Below are 17,329 nucleotides of genomic sequence, written 5' to 3'. Positions count from 1 at the left end.
CCCCCACATCCATGGAGGTCACAAGCAGAGCAGCAGGCCCTTTTATGGTGCAATTTCTTTGGGAGTATTTTTGACTGCAGCTTCTGAAGAAAGGCCAGACTTCAGGCACGTAATGGAGGGGACCCCCTTTTATTACAGCAATGTTCTTGTGCAGGCCAGGTCTGGCCTAAATGCACCCAATGCCTGGTCCTGCCTGAGCTCACATGAATGCACAGGGAAGCACAAACCTTCCACCAGCACATTACAAGAGCACTGAGGCCATACAAACGCATCAGACCAAGGCAGGGCAGTGTGGAAATGAGGAGAAAAGCCCTGAGAAGAGAAAGTCCTGCTGCTGTTGGTAGACATGTCTCCAATAAAGCTGCAGCCCCCAAGTGAAGGCTGCAGTGAGGAAATGCCTGCTGCGGCAGTGTGGGAACAGTCCTGAGGAACAGAGGGTCTGTCCCCACAGACTTTATCCAGACTCTCGTCCTTTCCACTCTTGGTCTGCTTGGAGTGTTGGAACGCTAGAGAGGGAAGGGATCAGGCCATGGTGACAGCCGGATGCCACCCTCACAGGAGAGGGGTGTGAGATCATACCCTGACTGTGGCCACAGGAGCTGAGCTCTCTTAAGGGACACGGGACCCGTAGTCTGGACATGCCTGTACTCATCAAAGCCTGACTCTGTGCCCCTGAGCTCCCTTGGTGTCAGCACCAAAAGAGACACTGCAAAGGGAAACTCTCCTCATTGCACTGAAGGCATCCAAGCAGCTCAGACTAGCAGGCTCAGAGGTTCTCCCATCTCTGCTGATGAAGAAGGAAACCTGGCTTCCTGCTTCAACACGGTCTCTTGATCAGATTCAAATGAGAGATTCCTGAGGACAAGTGGCACAAAGCAAAATATTTATTTCTTTTAGGAGAATGTAACAGAGAAAAGTAAGTGAGAAAGAAAGACATGAGCAACACCTACCTATGTTGCCAAATACCCTGGGAATGAGGAGCAGATGCACATGGGAGAGTTATTGGTGCTGACATTGTACCTACTGAACCAGTTTCCTCAGTGCATCCTTGAGCTCCTTGTTCCTCATGCTGTAGATGAGGGGGTTCACTGTTGGAGGAACCACTGTGTACAGAACAGCCAACACCAGATCCAGAGCTGGGGAGGAGAGGGAGGGGGGCTTCAGGCAGACAAAGATGCCACTGCTGAGAAACAGGGATACCACGGCCAGGTGAGGGAGGCACATGGAAAAGGCTTTGTGCCGTCCCTGCTCAGAGGGGATCCTCAGCACAACACTGAAGATCTGCACATAGGACAGCACAATGAAAATGAAACACCCAAAGCCTAAACAAACACTAATCATAAGTGCCCAAACCACCCTGAGGTAGGAGTCTGAGCAGGCGAGCTTGAGGATCTCAGGAACTTCACAGAAGAACTGCTCCACAGCATTGCCTTTGCAGAGTGGTAGTGAAAATGTATTAGCAGTGTGCATCACAGCATGGAAAAAACCACTGGCCCAGGCAGCTGCTGCCATTTTGACACAAGCTCTGCTGCCCATGATCGTCCCATAGTGCAGGGGCTTGGAGATGGCAACAAAGCGGTCATAGGCCATAACAGTGAGAAGAAAATACTCTCCTCCAAGCCAGAAGAGAAACAGAAAGACTTGAGCAGCACATCCTGAGTAGGAAATGGCCCTGCTGTTCCACAGAGAATTGGCCATAGATTTGGGGACAGTAGTGGAGATGGTGCCCACATCCAGGACAGAGAGGCTGAGGAGGAAGAAGTACATGGGGGTGTGGAGGTGGTGGTCGCAGGTTACAGCTGTGATGATGAGGCCATTGCCCAGGAGGGCAGCCAGGTAGATGCCCAGGAAGAGCGCGAAGTGCAAGAGCTGCAGCTCCCGTGTGTCCGCAAATGCCAGGAGGAAGAACTCGTTGAGGGAACTCCCATTGGACATGTGCTCCTTTCGGGCAAAGGGGCACTGTCTGATGAAGAAGACACATTGACAAGTTAGGACAGACTTCTCTTAGCAAAAATTTCTCATAGATTCCCTCAAACACACACACATTACTTCTCCCCATCTCAGCAGCACCATCATTGAGCTCTGTGGCTTCAGCTCTGATTTGTGCTGGCTGAGTTTCCCATGAGGAGCAGGGGCCTCTGGCTGTGTGCTCCGGAGGAGTCAGCCCTGACCTACAGCACTGCGGAAATGGCAACAGGGGTGACTACACTGTTATATTCCCAGTTCCAGTCAGAGTTAATCCACTCATGATGCTGAAGCCATTTTCAGCACCTTCACTCCCACTTCTAAATAATGTAGGGTCATTAATAGTTTTAAGGCTTTTTTGGTTTTCTTTAGCTGGCCCTGTCACATGGGAGGAGGATTCCTGGAGGTAGAAACCCTCAGCATTGCTGCTGCTGCACTCAGAGTGAGCAGCTGTGATTCTGGAGAGGCAAAAGGATTCACTCTGGCTTGAGTGCAGAGGGAGCAGAGCTGGCCTGTCCAGCTGCCTTGCTCCCAGCTGCCCTGGTCCCAGCTGCCCTGTGCTCACACCATGGAGGTGGAGGACTGTTGCACTCATGTTACCCAAAAGAGAAACAACACCGCGGAGAGCAGAGGAATGCACTTGCAAAGTGCCCATCAGCACTCTTTCTGAGGGGATGGGAGGCAGGTCTCAGCTGTCTCCTTCTAGCCAGCAACACATTGGTCTCCTTCCAGCTGCCCACATCCAGCCACCCAGCAGCATATCTCAGAGTGGCCTCAGGATCTAGGTGGCTTCTCCCTGGGGCACCTAGCTAACACGCAGCTGCAATGGGAGAGCTGTGTCCTTGTGGAGGGCAGCTTGCAGCCCAGCCAGACGCCCCAGGGAAATGGCAGAATGTCCTAAGGATGGGGTGTCCTGACGAGAGACCTGGCTCATTCCCAGACCCCCCACACTGCATTGCCCAGAGCCCCCAGGTTAGAGGGGCGCTTGGGCACCTCACTGTCAAGGACACGTCTGCATGGCAGGACCCACAGAATCAGTGTCTGAACTGCATCAAAAAGCCCCCTGCCCAGAGAGTCCAAGGGGAAGGACAAGGGCAGCTTGGACAGGTGGGAAACATGGAGCAATACCATGACATTTGTGCCCAGGGAGGCAGGGACAGGGAGGGAGAGAGGGGCACTCACGAGTGTCTCCTCTCCTGGATGTCCGGCTGCTGAGGAAACGACTCCTGCCCTGCACCCCCCAGCCTTGAGAGCAGAGGGCTGTGCTGGCTGGGAGAGGAGAGGACGAGTTGGAGCTGATAGTTTCCTCTCACACTTTGAGCATGACGCTGCTGCCTGGAGCCGTCTCTGCGGGGAGCTGTTTCTCTGTCCCCACGTCTCTCCCCTCTCAGTGCTCACAGACCCCATCCCACCCGCTGGGTGCTCAGCTCTGCCCTGCAAAAGCCTCCTGTGCGAAGAACACTTCCCAGGGGCACCTCCATGTCTGCAGGTGCTATGGAGCAGGTGAGAGAAACCTTGCTGAGGCTGGAAAGGTGATGCTGGCTCTGTCCTTAGGCTGAGGGGTGCATGAAGGCATTTGCTGAGTCCCTCCCAGAACTGATCCTCTCTCAGTGTCACTGTTTTGGAGCCTCTGTCCCCTGTCTAAACCTGACAGATCCAATCCCATTTCACCAATCCCAAAGAGAATAAGACTGAAAGCACAGACTCATGACAGCTCCTTCCCTTTCATATTATCCCTGCCCTGACCTTCCTTTTGGAAAGGCCCCTCCAGAAATGTCCTGGGAGTGAGCTGGAGCTCTGGGCAGCCCTGACCCACGCAGCATTCTCCTGAGAGAAGGCTCAACCTGCCCTGACGGGGGTCTCTTCTCCCACCCAGAGCTTCTCCCCACAGCGCTGTGGGGAGCTCCCCGGACAGGCTGAGTGTGGCAGAGTCACTACTCTGGGCGCACAGCACCCTGCAGGACAGGTACACTGCTGTGAATTACAGCCCTGGGCAGACTTGTCTGCACACCCAGTCTTCATACCCATTCAGCGTCCCTGGGAGAAGGTAGCAGGATGCCCAGTAGCATTGTCCTGCAGCCAGAGACTTACCGTGTCAATGACTGTGAAGATTTCTCTCACAAGGAGCTCTCCTCTGGCCTCCCACTCCACACTGCATTTCTTTTCTCTCTGCCTTGTCTCATCTTCTGGCAGCAATTGCAGGCAGTGCCCAGAGCCCTGCTGCTCTTTGCAGAGGAGCTGCTCATGGACACAGCTATCTCTGGGCAGTGCTGCCAGGTTGCCATGAGCTCCCTCCATCCCCAGAGCCTGGCCCTGCTCAGGAGCAGAGGCCCAGCTGAAGGCATGAATTTCTCTGTCCCTTGTGCTCCCTCCTCCTGGGAAATGTTCACTGAGGTAGACTAAAATAATCATCTATTGTCCTTTTCTAAAGAGTGCGGAGAGACTGATTCCAGCAGTACAATTTGTCTTATCAGGGAAAGGTGTCTTATCTATGAAAGGTGGAAACATCCCAATCAGGAAGGCCCTCTTCCCATCTCTTAACGAGGCAGGACACCTCGACAGGGACAAGAATAGAGTTTGTTCTCCCATGGTTTGGGTATTGCTTCAGATGAGTCAGTTTGGGCTTCTCAGGCTGCCTTAGAAGGCCCTGGGATGCAGTGAGATTCAGATCCTTCCCGTGAGCTCCACAAAAAACACACGGGAAGTGGGAGTCCCCTTGCCCAGGCAGAAGTGAGCACAGCACGGATGTCTGCATGCAAGATCTTGGTCTATGCTGCCATTATAATCACTGGAGATGGAGGGTGGGAGTCAGTTTTGCACACACAAACACCTGGTGACATTGGAAGAGACAGAGGTGCTCGAAGGCATGTGCCAGTGCGTGTTTGCTATGATGGAACAAGTGTGAGACCTTCATCCTTCTGGAGCATTAGTTGGGGGCCAATCGAGGAATTGCCTTGGCCACCTGAAAAGATACTAGATGCCCACTGCTACCAGAGCTCCACTCGCCAGGAAGCTGAGACACATGCAGGTCCCAACACTGTAAACTGTTGATGTCATCCAGTGCAGGCACTTGATTCAGTGATACAGAAATAGGCCAGCAGGGCCATGTCAGATGCCTGGGGTGTCCAGCACAAACACGTCTCTAGCAGATACACCATGGGACCTCTAGGAAAACCATGCCCTTTTGAAGTGGTTGCTGGGCAAGTGCCCCAGAGCAACTCAGGTTTCCTACCAGTGCCCAAAGAACTGGATCCCACCACTGCCTTTAGGCCAAGTCCTTCTGGTCTACAGCCAAGCGTGCTTCACAAATGGGAGAGGCACATCCCACCAAGGTCTCTGCTCTAGTCTCTGCACCCTTAAAACCTAGTTTTCCTCCTCCTGAACCTCTTCCTACCCCCAGATGATATGAACAGGAACTGGGCTAATGATGACCTCAGGCTGTTAAATCAGAGGCTAGTCAGGGCCAGGGACTTCTTCAGTGGCACTTGTCCTGCCTGGAGATCGATTCACCTCTGTCACAGGCCCCAAGGTGCAACAAATCCACTCAGGCAGCCAACTCGTCTCCTGGCAATCCTGCAAAGTCCACCTCTGTTTCTCCCTGGCCTTGGGCACTGCAGGCTTTGCTCTCTTAGTGGAAACCTCCTTTCACCATTACATTGCTACCTGCTATCTGTGGCAGCATGGCTCTGCTCTGAAGTGGGGCCATTGCACACACAGTGTCCTTGTCCCTTGGTAACAGGTTTCACCATGACCATTCTGTTCTCTGTGCCACAGCTGAGGCTCTGCAACCCCAATATACACAAGTGAATGCAGCCTGGGGCACAGAGAGGAGCAGATGGAGATGCACAAGCTGTCACAGGACTGAAACATGGTTGGAATAACTGAGATGTGGAGGGACCACTAGCATGATTCGAGGGCTCTGATGGTAGAGTACAAGCTCTGCAGGCGAGACAGTTAGGGAAGATGAGCAGGAGGGATGTCCTTTGTGTGAAGGGACAGCTCAGATGTGTGGAGCTTTTGCATGGGATGGACACAGGTTTGGGTGAGAGCTTGTGCATGAGCATCAGAGTAAAGATGACGCTGTGATGGGAGTTACAAAGCACCCGATGAGGGTGAGGAGGTGGATGCAGTCTCCTTTAAGCAACCTGAGGAAGTCAGTGGGTCACAGGGCCTGGTTCTGATGGGGGGACTTTAATCTCCCCGATATTCATTGGAAGGGCAAAGAGCAGGGTGCAAGCAGTCCGGGAGATCTCTGGAGGCTGTCAGGGACAGCTTCTAAGCACAGCTCCCTGATGGGCCAGTAAGGGTGACGCTCACCTGGATCTGATACTCACACACCAGGAAGCTCTGATGAGGGCTGTGATAATCTGTGGAAACCTTGGCTGCAGTGACTATGGAACAGTGGAGTCCTAGATCGTGAGGGCAGTGAGGAAGGACAATGGAAGTGTACAGACTCCAGCCTTCAAAGGAGGAAACTTTGTCCTCCTCAGGGGACTGGTGGGGGATCCCATTGGAGGCAACTCTGAAGGGCAATGGAGCTTAGGAAAGCCAGCAGGTCTTTAAGGGCAGCAGCCACCAAGCACAAGGATGGTCCATACCGATACTCATTAAAACTAGGAGACATTTGGTGAGATGGGCTTGGCTAAACAGGACACTCTTGTCCACCAAAGTAGGGATGGTGAAACCAAAGCTCCCAGAGGGTAGACACTTTCAGGGGACGTCAAGGGCACGAAGAAGAGCTGCTACTACTCTGCTAACAGAGAAAGAATAAGCAAGGAACACCTGGACTCACTGCTGAATGGGCCAGGGGCTCTAGTAATAGCAGATGCAGATAGGTCTGAGGAGCTCAGGGCCTTCTTGGCTTCATTCTTCACCAACACGATCTCCTGGGCTGTTGTGCCTCGAGTCAGGGCTCCAGAGGAGAAAAAGAGCGAGCAGGGGATGAGGGTTGAGTGAGGGACGACTTGCAAGAACTCAACCCCTACAAGTCAGTGTGATTGCAACAGCTGCATCCAAGGACACTGAAAGAGCTGGCCGCTGTCATAGCAAGGCCACCCTCTCTTATCTTCGAAAGGTCGTGGAGATGGAGTGAGGTCCCAATAACTGCAGAAAGGCAAACGTTACATCCATCTTCAAAAAAGGCGCAGAGGGCAACCCAGGGAACTACAGGCCATTCAGCCTCAGTTGGTTGAGGAGTGTGTCATGGAGTGAGTCCACTCACTTCTGGGCATGTGAGGGAGAAGAAGGTGATAGGGAAGAGTCAGCATGGATTTACCCAGGGTAAATTGTGCTTCACCAACCTGATTGCCTATTAAGATTAAATAGCTCTATTTGTGTTTGGAGAGCAGAAAATGTCTTTCAACTTGATTTGAGCAAGCCTAGAGACCTCCTGAGGTCCCTTCCACCCTGAAAGAGTCCATGATTCTTCCCAGTCTCGATCTTCCTTTGTTGATGTCAGGGAAAGCAGGCAGGTGCCCTGTGACAGTGGAAGCAGGCCAGCTTTCTTGTCTTCCTCCAGCCAGAATTATTCAGATGCAGGGCTTCTTGGCAGGAACCCCCCAAACAGCCCTGATCAATCCTTTGCTTCACTTTTAATTACCTTTTTCTTTTTTCTTTCTCCCCTTTTAAGTCTGTCTCTTTTACCATCCTGATCCCTTCTCCTACAGCCCACCGCTGCCTACCTTTAACCCATTTGCGCTGTTTTTCTTTGTTTGTTTGTTTTTGTCTTATTTTGACACAGAGGAGCTTCAGTCCAAAAGGATCTGGAGGAACTCGGGTGATTCACACAACAGATACCTTATGAAGATTTACAAGAGAAGTGTCAAGTCCTATGCCTAGGCAGGAATAATCCCATCCATGAGGAGAGATTGAGGGACCTGGGCTTCTTTATGCTGCTGAAGTGGAGGCAAAGGACAGCAGAGTAGGAGCCTGTGACTGCTTGAAGGGGGGTTTCAGAGATGATGGAACTTCTCTTGGTAGTGGGAAAGAGCATGAGAAGGAGAAAAAGCCACCAGGAGCAGCTTGTGGGGTTTAGCTGTGACATTAGGAAAAGCAAATGTCACTCGAAGGGTAGTGCTGTGGTGCTAGAGGTCACCCAGAGGGAGACTGTGATCAGCCCCTGACTTGCTGTTTCAAGGAAAAGCAAGTGAGGACAGGAAGACATCAGGAGAGGTGGGGAGATCCTGGGGTGAGAGCAAGGTGGGGAAGCAGCTTGGGTGTGTACAGGCTGCAGGGAAACAGGCACAGGTGTGGGAAAGGACAGGACACCTGTGGTGGAGATGGCCAAGGGCACGGCCAAGGCTGAAAGCTCCCAACACAGATAGGTCTTTGTCCTGTTGGCTATGGCTGGTGTCTCTGCCACCAAGGCCCATGAGAAGACATTGTTTCCATAAAGCACTGTGGCCTTGCTGCCTCCTTGTGGTTTGGGAGCCCAAGAGGTGCTATATCATGGTCCTCCACTTGGCATTGTGCACCCCCACCCACACACTGCCCCCAGGAACAGCCCTGAGCAATGCCTGATGGAAAGCATCACCCTTCCCAGGGGCTGGCTGTCAGTGCCTGGTCACCCTGCTTGATAACACACATCAAGGCTGACTTGGCATCACAGCCACCTGCACATTGCCTTTGCCTACCTGCAATCAGGGCCTCCAACTTTCGGCTCTAATCAGCCCCTGAGGAGCCTTTGTTGATAATGGCCCTCAGTGGGACCTGTTAACTCTCCAAGAAACTGGGGGATTTTCTTCTGACTTTAACTTCTTGAGAGGTTGCTTCAGCTCCTTCTCAGCCTTGGAGGTTCATGAGCTCAGCACCAAAGACACCCGAGGGGTCATTAAAATGCGAAATAAACTAAGGAACCATGCCTTTCCCCATAATTTTCTTCAGTTTGTCAATTCTTGTGTGGCTAATTGGAAAGTTTGCAGGAGTGTATTGACATTAGGCAGATTTCAATGAGCACCTGAAAAGAAAGATGTCTGCTTTTTAAGCTTTCTCTATACTTCAGTTTTCAGAATAAGTGATACCCACATTCTCCAATTCATACTGACCCACAGTGTCTAATGAACTCTGGACATGTCGGAAAAGCACTATTTTTGATAGGAGACATGTATGGACAACCTTCCCCCCCACCTCCACAGCACTGCCAGTTCCCTCATCAGCCACTGGGGACTTAGATCACTCTTGTTCAAATCTAACCTTTTGCCACTCAAGGCTGCAGCTGAATGTTACAGCTCATGTGCACCAATTCCCACCTGCTTTCCTTAGACAACTAGCTGCAAACAGACACAGACAGTTTGTCTTAATTGCAAACAATCAACAATAAAATTTGGAACAGTTGAATAAAAGATAAAAGACACTCCTCAACTGTATGTCAAGTCCAAGCTGCCTCCGGTGAGGTCCACTGCCCACAAGACATAACCTTCCTTGAAATGTTTTCACAGATAGATAGGAAAGGATAGACAAGAAACAGGACAAAGGAGCTGGTTGAAGAGACAAGGAGACTGCTGAAAGACGAGGCAACCTTCAGACTGCCAGCAGCTCAGAGCAGCAACTGGAGAGCTGAGATGTACCTGAATGATAAAGAGTAAGGGGAGCAGGAAAACTGGGAAACAAAGGAAAATGCATATGTCCAGATAGTCTGATGCAAATATGACTTTAGAAATGATTAATCGGGGCATGTGGAAATATGTGAGAGATTACTGAGATTGCATCCATAGCCTAATAGACAGAGCAGTGGAAACACAAGGTCAAGGGCAGTGTTAGAGAATATTGAACTGAAGCTGTCTAGAATTAATCGCTTAGCATAACTTGCTTAGCATTAGTAGCTAAATTTGCTGAAGCCTTAGGCCTCAGGCTGTGAACTTTTACCTAGATAAGTAAAAGGGGGCCCCAGAGCCGGTTCAAGCTGGAGAGATAAGGAAGTTACATGCACAGCAGGAGTAGCCAACCTTGAAGAAAAGCAGCAGCCTGCCTAGAGACAATGAAGGGGCCCAATGAAGAAGGGGAAGAACCCAGACCTAACTATTACTATTGGTCCAAACTATCACTTAAGGGGTGGGGAATTTAGATTGTAAGGGTATAATTGCCCAGGGATTTCTTTGTTTGGGGTCCCTCTTCGGAGGCACCCAGCTTGAGCTGTAATTACCACACATATATCATTAAATTTTATTTCCCCCCAATCGCACTTCGAAATTTTGCTCAGCGGGAACCTAGGGTCGGACCTTGTTATGGTGGCCGGCGAGCCTAATATTTTCCATAACACCAGAACTGCCCTATCTGGCAGTAAAGGCACAAGTGACCTCACAACCACAAACTGCAGCCACATGACCAGCACTGGCCTAGCAGGCACTGAGCCACAAGGGACCTCACAACCACAAACAGCAGCCATGCGCCTAGCACTGGCCTATCAGGCACTGAGCCACAAGTGACCTCACAACCACAAACAGCAGCCATGCAGCTAGCACTGGCCTATCAGGCACTGAGCCACAAGGGACCTCACAACCACAAACAGCAGCCATGCAGCTAGCACTGGCCTATCAGGCACTGAGCCACAAGGGACCTCACAACCACAAACAGCAGCCACGCACCTAGCACTGGCCTATCAGGCACTGAGCCACAAGGGACCTCACAAGCACAAACAGCACCCAGGCACCTAGCACTGGCCTAGCAGGCACTGAGCCACAACTGACATCACAACGACAAACAGCAGCCACGCACCTAGCAAAGGCCAATGGTATCCTGGCATGCATCAGGAAGAGTGTTGCCAGCAGGTCGAGGGAGGTGATTCTCCCCCTCTAGTCAGCCCTGCTGAGGCCACATGTGGAGTACTGCGTCCAGTTCTGGGCTCCCCAGTACAAGAGGGATGTGGCACTACTGGAGCAAGTCCAGCGAAGGGCTACAAAGATGATTAGGGGACTGGAGCATCTCTCTTATGAGGAAAGGCTGAGAGAGCTGGGCCTGTTCAGCCTGGAGAAGAGAAGGCTGAGAGGAGATCTTATCAATGTGTACAAGTATCTGAAGGGAGGGTGTCAAGAGGATGGGACCAGACTCTTTTCAGTGGTGCCCAGCAACAGGACGCGAGGCAACAGGCACAAACTGAAACACAGACAATTCCATCTGAACATGAGGAAATGCTTTTTCACTGTGAGGGTGACAGAGCACTGGAACAGGTTGCCCAGAGAGGTTGTGGAGTCTCCTTCTCTGGAGATATTCAAAAGCCACCTGGACGTGATCCTGTGCAACGTGTTCTAGGTGACCCTGCTTGAGCAGGGGGGTTGGACTAGATGATTTCCAGAGGTCCCTTCCAACCTCAACCATTCTGTGATTCTGTGATTCTGTGCTCTTAAAGAATCAATTATAAAAGTCCAATGGTAGAGAGCCCACTTAAGAGCCACCAGTGCCAGCAAATTACATATTATGCCAATGGATTAAATATTGCCACTGTTTAGAGTCTGTACAAGAGCAGGGAGGAGAACATTTCACAGTCAGGCAGTTGCGCCTCCTCTTCAGTAGAATCCTGGGCAAAATGTTCCTCATCATCATCAGTGGAGGATGGGGAATCACTGCGGTAGACTGCATGTCTCCATCTGCAAGCATTTCAAAGGCAGTAACAAAAACAAGATTAGGTCACACTAAGTCGCATCAAAAATCAAGTGAAGTCTACCCCAGAAGGTACTGTGAGATCTATGACATTACATGTATTCCTCATGCATCTGATTTCAAACTGCATTACATGTTCTTCTTTTTGAGAACAAAATTCCATCTTTATTGGGAAGGCTAAAAAAAAAAAAAAGTACACGGTACTTATATGCAGCTTGACTTTGGCATATGATAGGCCAGAGCCTTGCAAAGTAACTGTATTTGTGAATCTATTGCCCCTGATTTCCCCTGAACTTCGTGTTCACAGCTGTTACCAAAACAGCAGGACAAGTCAAGAAGGGAGCTCCTGAGAGAGCTTCAGTTAATTACGATGCATACAGGAGGATAATTATGATGCATACAAGTTTTGGCTTGAGCCTTTTTATAGGTTTTTATTCCCTTGTTCAAGTCTTGCACAGGCTGCGGAACATGGGCGAGGTACTGCCTTCACGATGTATTGCATAATTACACCTCTTCCTCAAGGCACGATCAGCTCAACTACTGCAACATCCTCTTCTGTCCTGAGATACAGCCTTGTCCCACTCACATCCATTCAGAAAGCTGCTCTAAAGGTCATCTTCTGAACTTATTCCCTTCATCACAAAGAACATTCTCCTGAAACCCTTCAAGTTTCTTCTCTCACTGCAAACAAAGTGGCTAAGGCCTTTCACGAATTACCCTCATTCCTACATTATTTCCCACTGAGTGCCCAGAGGAGAGCTCTGAATTCCGAGCCGGCCCCAACAGCACCTCTCACTGACTAACCCCTCAATACAAAAACGCAGAAGCGCAAGAATTTCTGCTCTAAAACAGGGTTCAGTAAATGTGGAGGTTCTTATTGAGACACAAAACTAAGGGTATCAGCTAATTACAGATTAATAATCCGCAAGTAGAATCATGAAGAAAGTCATTGTTTCCCAGCAGATACAGAAGTATTCCTACCGGCACTTGAGGGATATCATATGAAATACTGTGGGTAATTCTGGTCTCATTTGAAAAAAAGGAACTGAGATTCCAACAAAAAGCGACAGAGGCAGGCTATGAAGATGCTCCAAAAATGAAGTGCCAATCATTCAAAAGCGCACTAGGAGAATTTAATTTGACATAGCCAAACCAAGACAGAGGAAATATGATTGTTACATATAATAGAAGTTGCTCTAGGGACAGAGAACCAGTTATGCTCACAAGCAATGCTGCCACAAGAACAAATACCCATAAAGTTGCCCCCAATAAATGCAGCTCCCTGAAAAGGAAATCCTGGAAGTGACTCTCAATGAAGGGACTATATTACAAAGGAGCTTAAGTCAATTTATAAAAATGATTCTGGGATCCTTTTGCCTGTAACAGGTGACTGAACTACAGGAGACAGGAGATTCTTTGGGAGGTGATGAGGTGTCAAGGAAAAACAGGCAAACGGCAATCCAAACCTCAGTCACTGGGACAAGCACAGGAAGCTGTACAGTGCCTTTTTAGCCTGTAGGCTAACCACACTGCCCAAGCAAACATCATTCCTTTGTGCATGAGGAACAACAAGATTTAGTAACTGAGGAGCAAATCTCAACAGATTAAAAGCTGGTTGTGCCTATATGATGGAAGGCATCAGGCAGTCTTTTAGCATATTTTAACCCCAGCCATCATTTTGATAAGCTTTAGAGTGAAAAAACAAGTCCCGAAACAGCTGTTTGTAAACAGTGTCCATTCAAAAATCACAAAAAGGCAATTCAGAGAATGCAGCACAAGGTGTATATACCAACTTCTCACTGTTATGTCACATTTTCTGAGGAAGAAGATAGGTCCTCCCTGATTAGAGGATGCCTCTAGTATGGTCATACCTATCAATTTCTAAAGTTATAATTAGAGAGGAAAAATAAAAGTTCTCTCAGAGTGTGGCATTCTTTGGAAGAAGTTATTTCAGCAAAATTAGCACTATTAATTTGCTGGGTGAAATATATTACTTACACAAAAAGAGTAAGATAAATAAATACTTACTTTCTCTGCATCACTGAACACCCCAAGATCTTCCCTCATCTTCACTTCATGCGCTGGTTTGCTCTTAGCCAGGTCCCGAAAACCTTAAAAAAAAAGTTCAAATGTTCCCTTTTGATAGAGATTTAAGAACAAGCGTTTGAGAATTTGCAATCATGCACTGCACTTAGGTTCATTTTTCCCTCCTGCTGATTGCAGTCAAAAATCCACTTTTGTAGGAGAAAAAGAGAAATTCTAAAGATCATAGTCAGATATTAGTGAGAAATTACGGTATATTTTAACAGTACTTCAATTGCTCTGCATGATAGCAGTAAATCATTTACAGCTAACAGCCTTCCTCAGGTCCTTCCTCCTTCTGCAGGGTCAATACAAAGCTGCACATGTAAGAGCAAAGAAAAGCAAGTGTGAAAAAAGCTTTGAAACACTTATCTGCTGGCAACACTGGAGCAGGCAGCTGCCTGAGAGAACTCCAGTCACAGCTTTTGTTCCCACACTTTTGTGCATGGTTACTTCTACAGAGTTTCCTAGAAACACTAGTCACCCACTCCGATTAATCTGGACTTAAGTGTGATTAACTCTGGGAAGCAGCACCAGACAAGAAGTGCAGGTGCTTTCAGAAATACTGTGCCCTTTAAGGTGGAAAATCAGAGCCCGAACCCAGATACTTCTGAGATGTGCAGTGAGGGGCCAGCAAAGAGTTTGAAAAGAAAACTCCCATACACTGTCAAGGGGTATTTTTCAATACACACTGCATGACGACACCACTACACTGCAGCAAATGTCACCTCCTCCCAGAGCCAGCAAAGCTTCCTTAGAGGCTGGACGTCCTTAGGGGTGGCAGTGAGGTTAAAAGCACTGCTCACGGTCTCCTCTGGCTTGTCTTCCTCAAATGCAGCAAGGACCCCTCTCACCATGGCCTGAAAAACCACAGTTACAGCGGAAAGGGCTCATGAGACATAGGAATGAGCACACGAACCTTCGAGCAGCAGGTAGCTAAACAAGGCTTGTCAAAGCCTGTTAAGTTAGAGCCCGGAAACAGCAGGAGTGTTTCAGAGCCCAGGATCACTGGCTCCCTCCGTTTGTTGCTCAGTGAGCCACAGCAGCCTGGTTCCTTGTTTCAGAGTCCTAACTTTGAAGGGCAGGGTTGTTTCAATCTGCTCGCTCTTCAGCAGTAACAGTGGAAAGAGAGGAAGCACACAGAAAACCCGAGGACTAGCAAACACAAGAAAGCAGCTCAGGAACGAACACAAGAACAGCAAACGCCTCTTGTGCCGCACCAGGCTGCAGCCCTCGCAATGCTGAGGTTTCAGCCAGCCACAGCAGGCATTGCCCGCACCAAGGCACCTAGGACAGGAGCCTGGAAGGTCTTGAGGGTGGAGAGCTTCAAAGCGAGCTGAGCTGACGACACAAGGGGAAACAGAGGACAACACTGGAGTCAGGCAATCGGAACACCATGATGTGCGTTTGACTGGCTGCAATATGGCTGTTGGCATCCAAGTGTGTTTAAGGAAGGCAAAGTGTTAAGAGAAAAAGCACGAGTCAGCTTTCAAGGACAATTACATGTACGGGGCTGCCAGTTTATGGGGGACAGTGCAGACAGCTTCCTAACACTGACTGCTGAGCAGGAAGCCCGAGCTCTGACAAACAGGCCTTGCGAGTATCATGTGAAAGTTCATGAGCGTGGAAGCAAGGCAGCTGCTAGGGGTTTAATGTCGAGACTCCACATAGGACCAAATTAGGCCCCTAATTCCACAACCTACTCAAAAATAATTACAAAACTCATACGTCTGCATAATCATGTCAGACATGTAAAAAGAAGTACTTGTGAACTATTATTTAAATAACGAACAGGATTAAAAAAACCTCTTTGGGGCAATAGTAAATGTGTACACATGACATTCTTACGAACTGCAGGCTACAGAAGAAAATTGTTTGTCAGTAAACCAATTTAACCTGACCTCTCTGCAGGGCACAGTTCAGGACACCCTCACAAGTTACATACCTCCAATTTTCTAGAGAGGGTCCAGAAAAGAAGCCACCTTGATATAAACAATGGAACGGGGCTTGTCCAGAAAAGATGTGATCTACTTACTTGGTTTGGAAGCTCTGCCATCATAAAACAAACAAACAAACAAAAAAAAACAACAAAAAAAACCCCATGCACACACATGCACCAAAGAGTTACAAAGGGATTATTTAAGTCTTGTCTAAACTCTACCTTAATTTAAGCAAAGGGCTCCTAAGGGTACCCAGGGAATTTATCTTCCACCATTACTGCAAACAGCAGGACACTACAAAGGTCACCCCTATTCCAACAGAGCTCAGTCTACACCTCAGAAAGTCACTGGCACACTGAAGGCTCTCATTCACTTTTAACATGCATTTTCCCTTTCACAAAATCCTTACAAAGCCACTTCAGCCACTTCAGTAACCAGCCAGGAGGGTTTTTTTCCCCCCCCATTTTTTTTCTTTCTTTCCAGAGAGAGCTTGTTGTATTCTACAGCTTCCGACAGAAGCTATATTAGCATTAACGCTCCAGCTGATTTAGACTTCCTCGACCAAAAGATCTTAGACTTTCAGCTGAAATGCTCTCGCTGCTGCCCATGGGGAGAGGCACACAGCCAGAAAACAGTGCCTGGAGTCCAGGGCACTCTGCTGACGTGGGCATCTCTCCTGCTGGCACTAGAAATAGTGTATCCCGTCACATTCACTCTGCACAGATCATATCCTACCTAGTCCCCACGACACCTCCTTGGGCCCCTGGCTGCACAGCTGGTCACAAAGAGAAAAGAATGGGGGAAAAGCCTCACCATTTCAGCAACAATGGGTTAGTAGAAGAAGCAGAGTTTTCCAAGGCACCTGACACCCAAGAACAATAACGCACATTAATTACCTGAATAAGGTGTAACTCCTGATTTTCTCTTCCCTGCTCGAGTCTGGCCAGGGTCCTCCACACGTGGCTCAATGCTGTGGAAAGAACAGGCACAACAGGGTTAGGCAACCACAGGCAGGTCTCTCACAGACTGAGGGCCCTGCACAGGGCCCTGACTCCCAACATTATGTTTCGGCTCCCAAAGTTCTCCCCTCCAAGCACCTCGCGGATCATCTCCACCAGAAACACGGGAAGGTCTCTCGAGGGGCAGCTACTGCCACCGCTGCAGCATCTCAGCAACCCCACACACCTCGCCCAGGCAACAGCCCGCTCACACACAGCTACTTCTCCCACCACTGCGTCTTCGGCCTCTTTCTCACAGGCCTTCCAGTAACACCCCCTTCAAGCACCCAAGGTTGCTGGTGTTACTAGCAACAGCATACTGCCCCGGCCTAGATGTAAAGCTTGCTGCCTTCCTCAAGGAAAGCAACACACTAAAGGTTACTGAGCCATCTCAGATCATAAGCAAACATGTAAATCACTACCTCTGTAAGCTCCAGAAAAAGAAGAGTCCACCTAGGACAGGAAAGAAAAGACAGAAAAGCAACTCAGACACTCACTGAAATAACATCCTGCTAAAGCAGGGCTCAGGATCTAGGTCTTTCAGTAAGTCTCAGCTGCACACTTCCTCACCAGGCACAAGGCAATAGTCAGGTGAAAGAGTTCATCAGCTGATACAAAGATGGAGTCTTGCAAGTAGTTCTGCTTCACAAACAGAGACTGAAAGCGGTTTCTAAGGTTTCTTCTAGTTGCTTTCAAAAAGACTAGGCAACACTGTAAGGATTCTTCAATCTGTGTTCAACAAAAAAATCA

At 49.1% G+C, this 17,329-nt stretch overlaps 1 protein-coding gene across 1 annotated transcript in view; it reads right to left on the bottom strand.

The window, feature by feature from the left end:
- Positions 1-1,035: 1,035 nt before the first annotated feature.
- LOC136996018 (olfactory receptor 14A16-like) overlaps positions 1,036-17,329 on the bottom strand; it is a gene marked incomplete at its 3' end in the record, with an annotated part of 47,494 nt that continues 31,200 nt past the window's right edge. The window contains exons 3-5 of the mRNA XM_067317014.1: positions 14,353-14,501; positions 11,418-11,546; positions 1,036-1,963 (exon numbers count right to left, since the gene is read on the bottom strand). Coding sequence (XP_067173115.1) covers positions 1,036-1,963; positions 11,418-11,546; positions 14,353-14,501 — 1,206 coding nt within the window. The remainder of the gene's footprint in view (positions 1,964-11,417; positions 11,547-14,352; positions 14,502-17,329) is intronic.

This window comes from Apteryx mantelli, unplaced genomic scaffold (genome assembly GCF_036417845.1).
Source record: "Apteryx mantelli isolate bAptMan1 unplaced genomic scaffold, bAptMan1.hap1 HAP1_SCAFFOLD_20, whole genome shotgun sequence".
NCBI classification, from domain to species: Eukaryota; Metazoa; Chordata; class Aves; order Apterygiformes; family Apterygidae; genus Apteryx; species Apteryx mantelli.
Note: the sequence above shows the minus strand (reverse complement) of the source record. Positions and strands in the feature narration are given on the sequence as shown.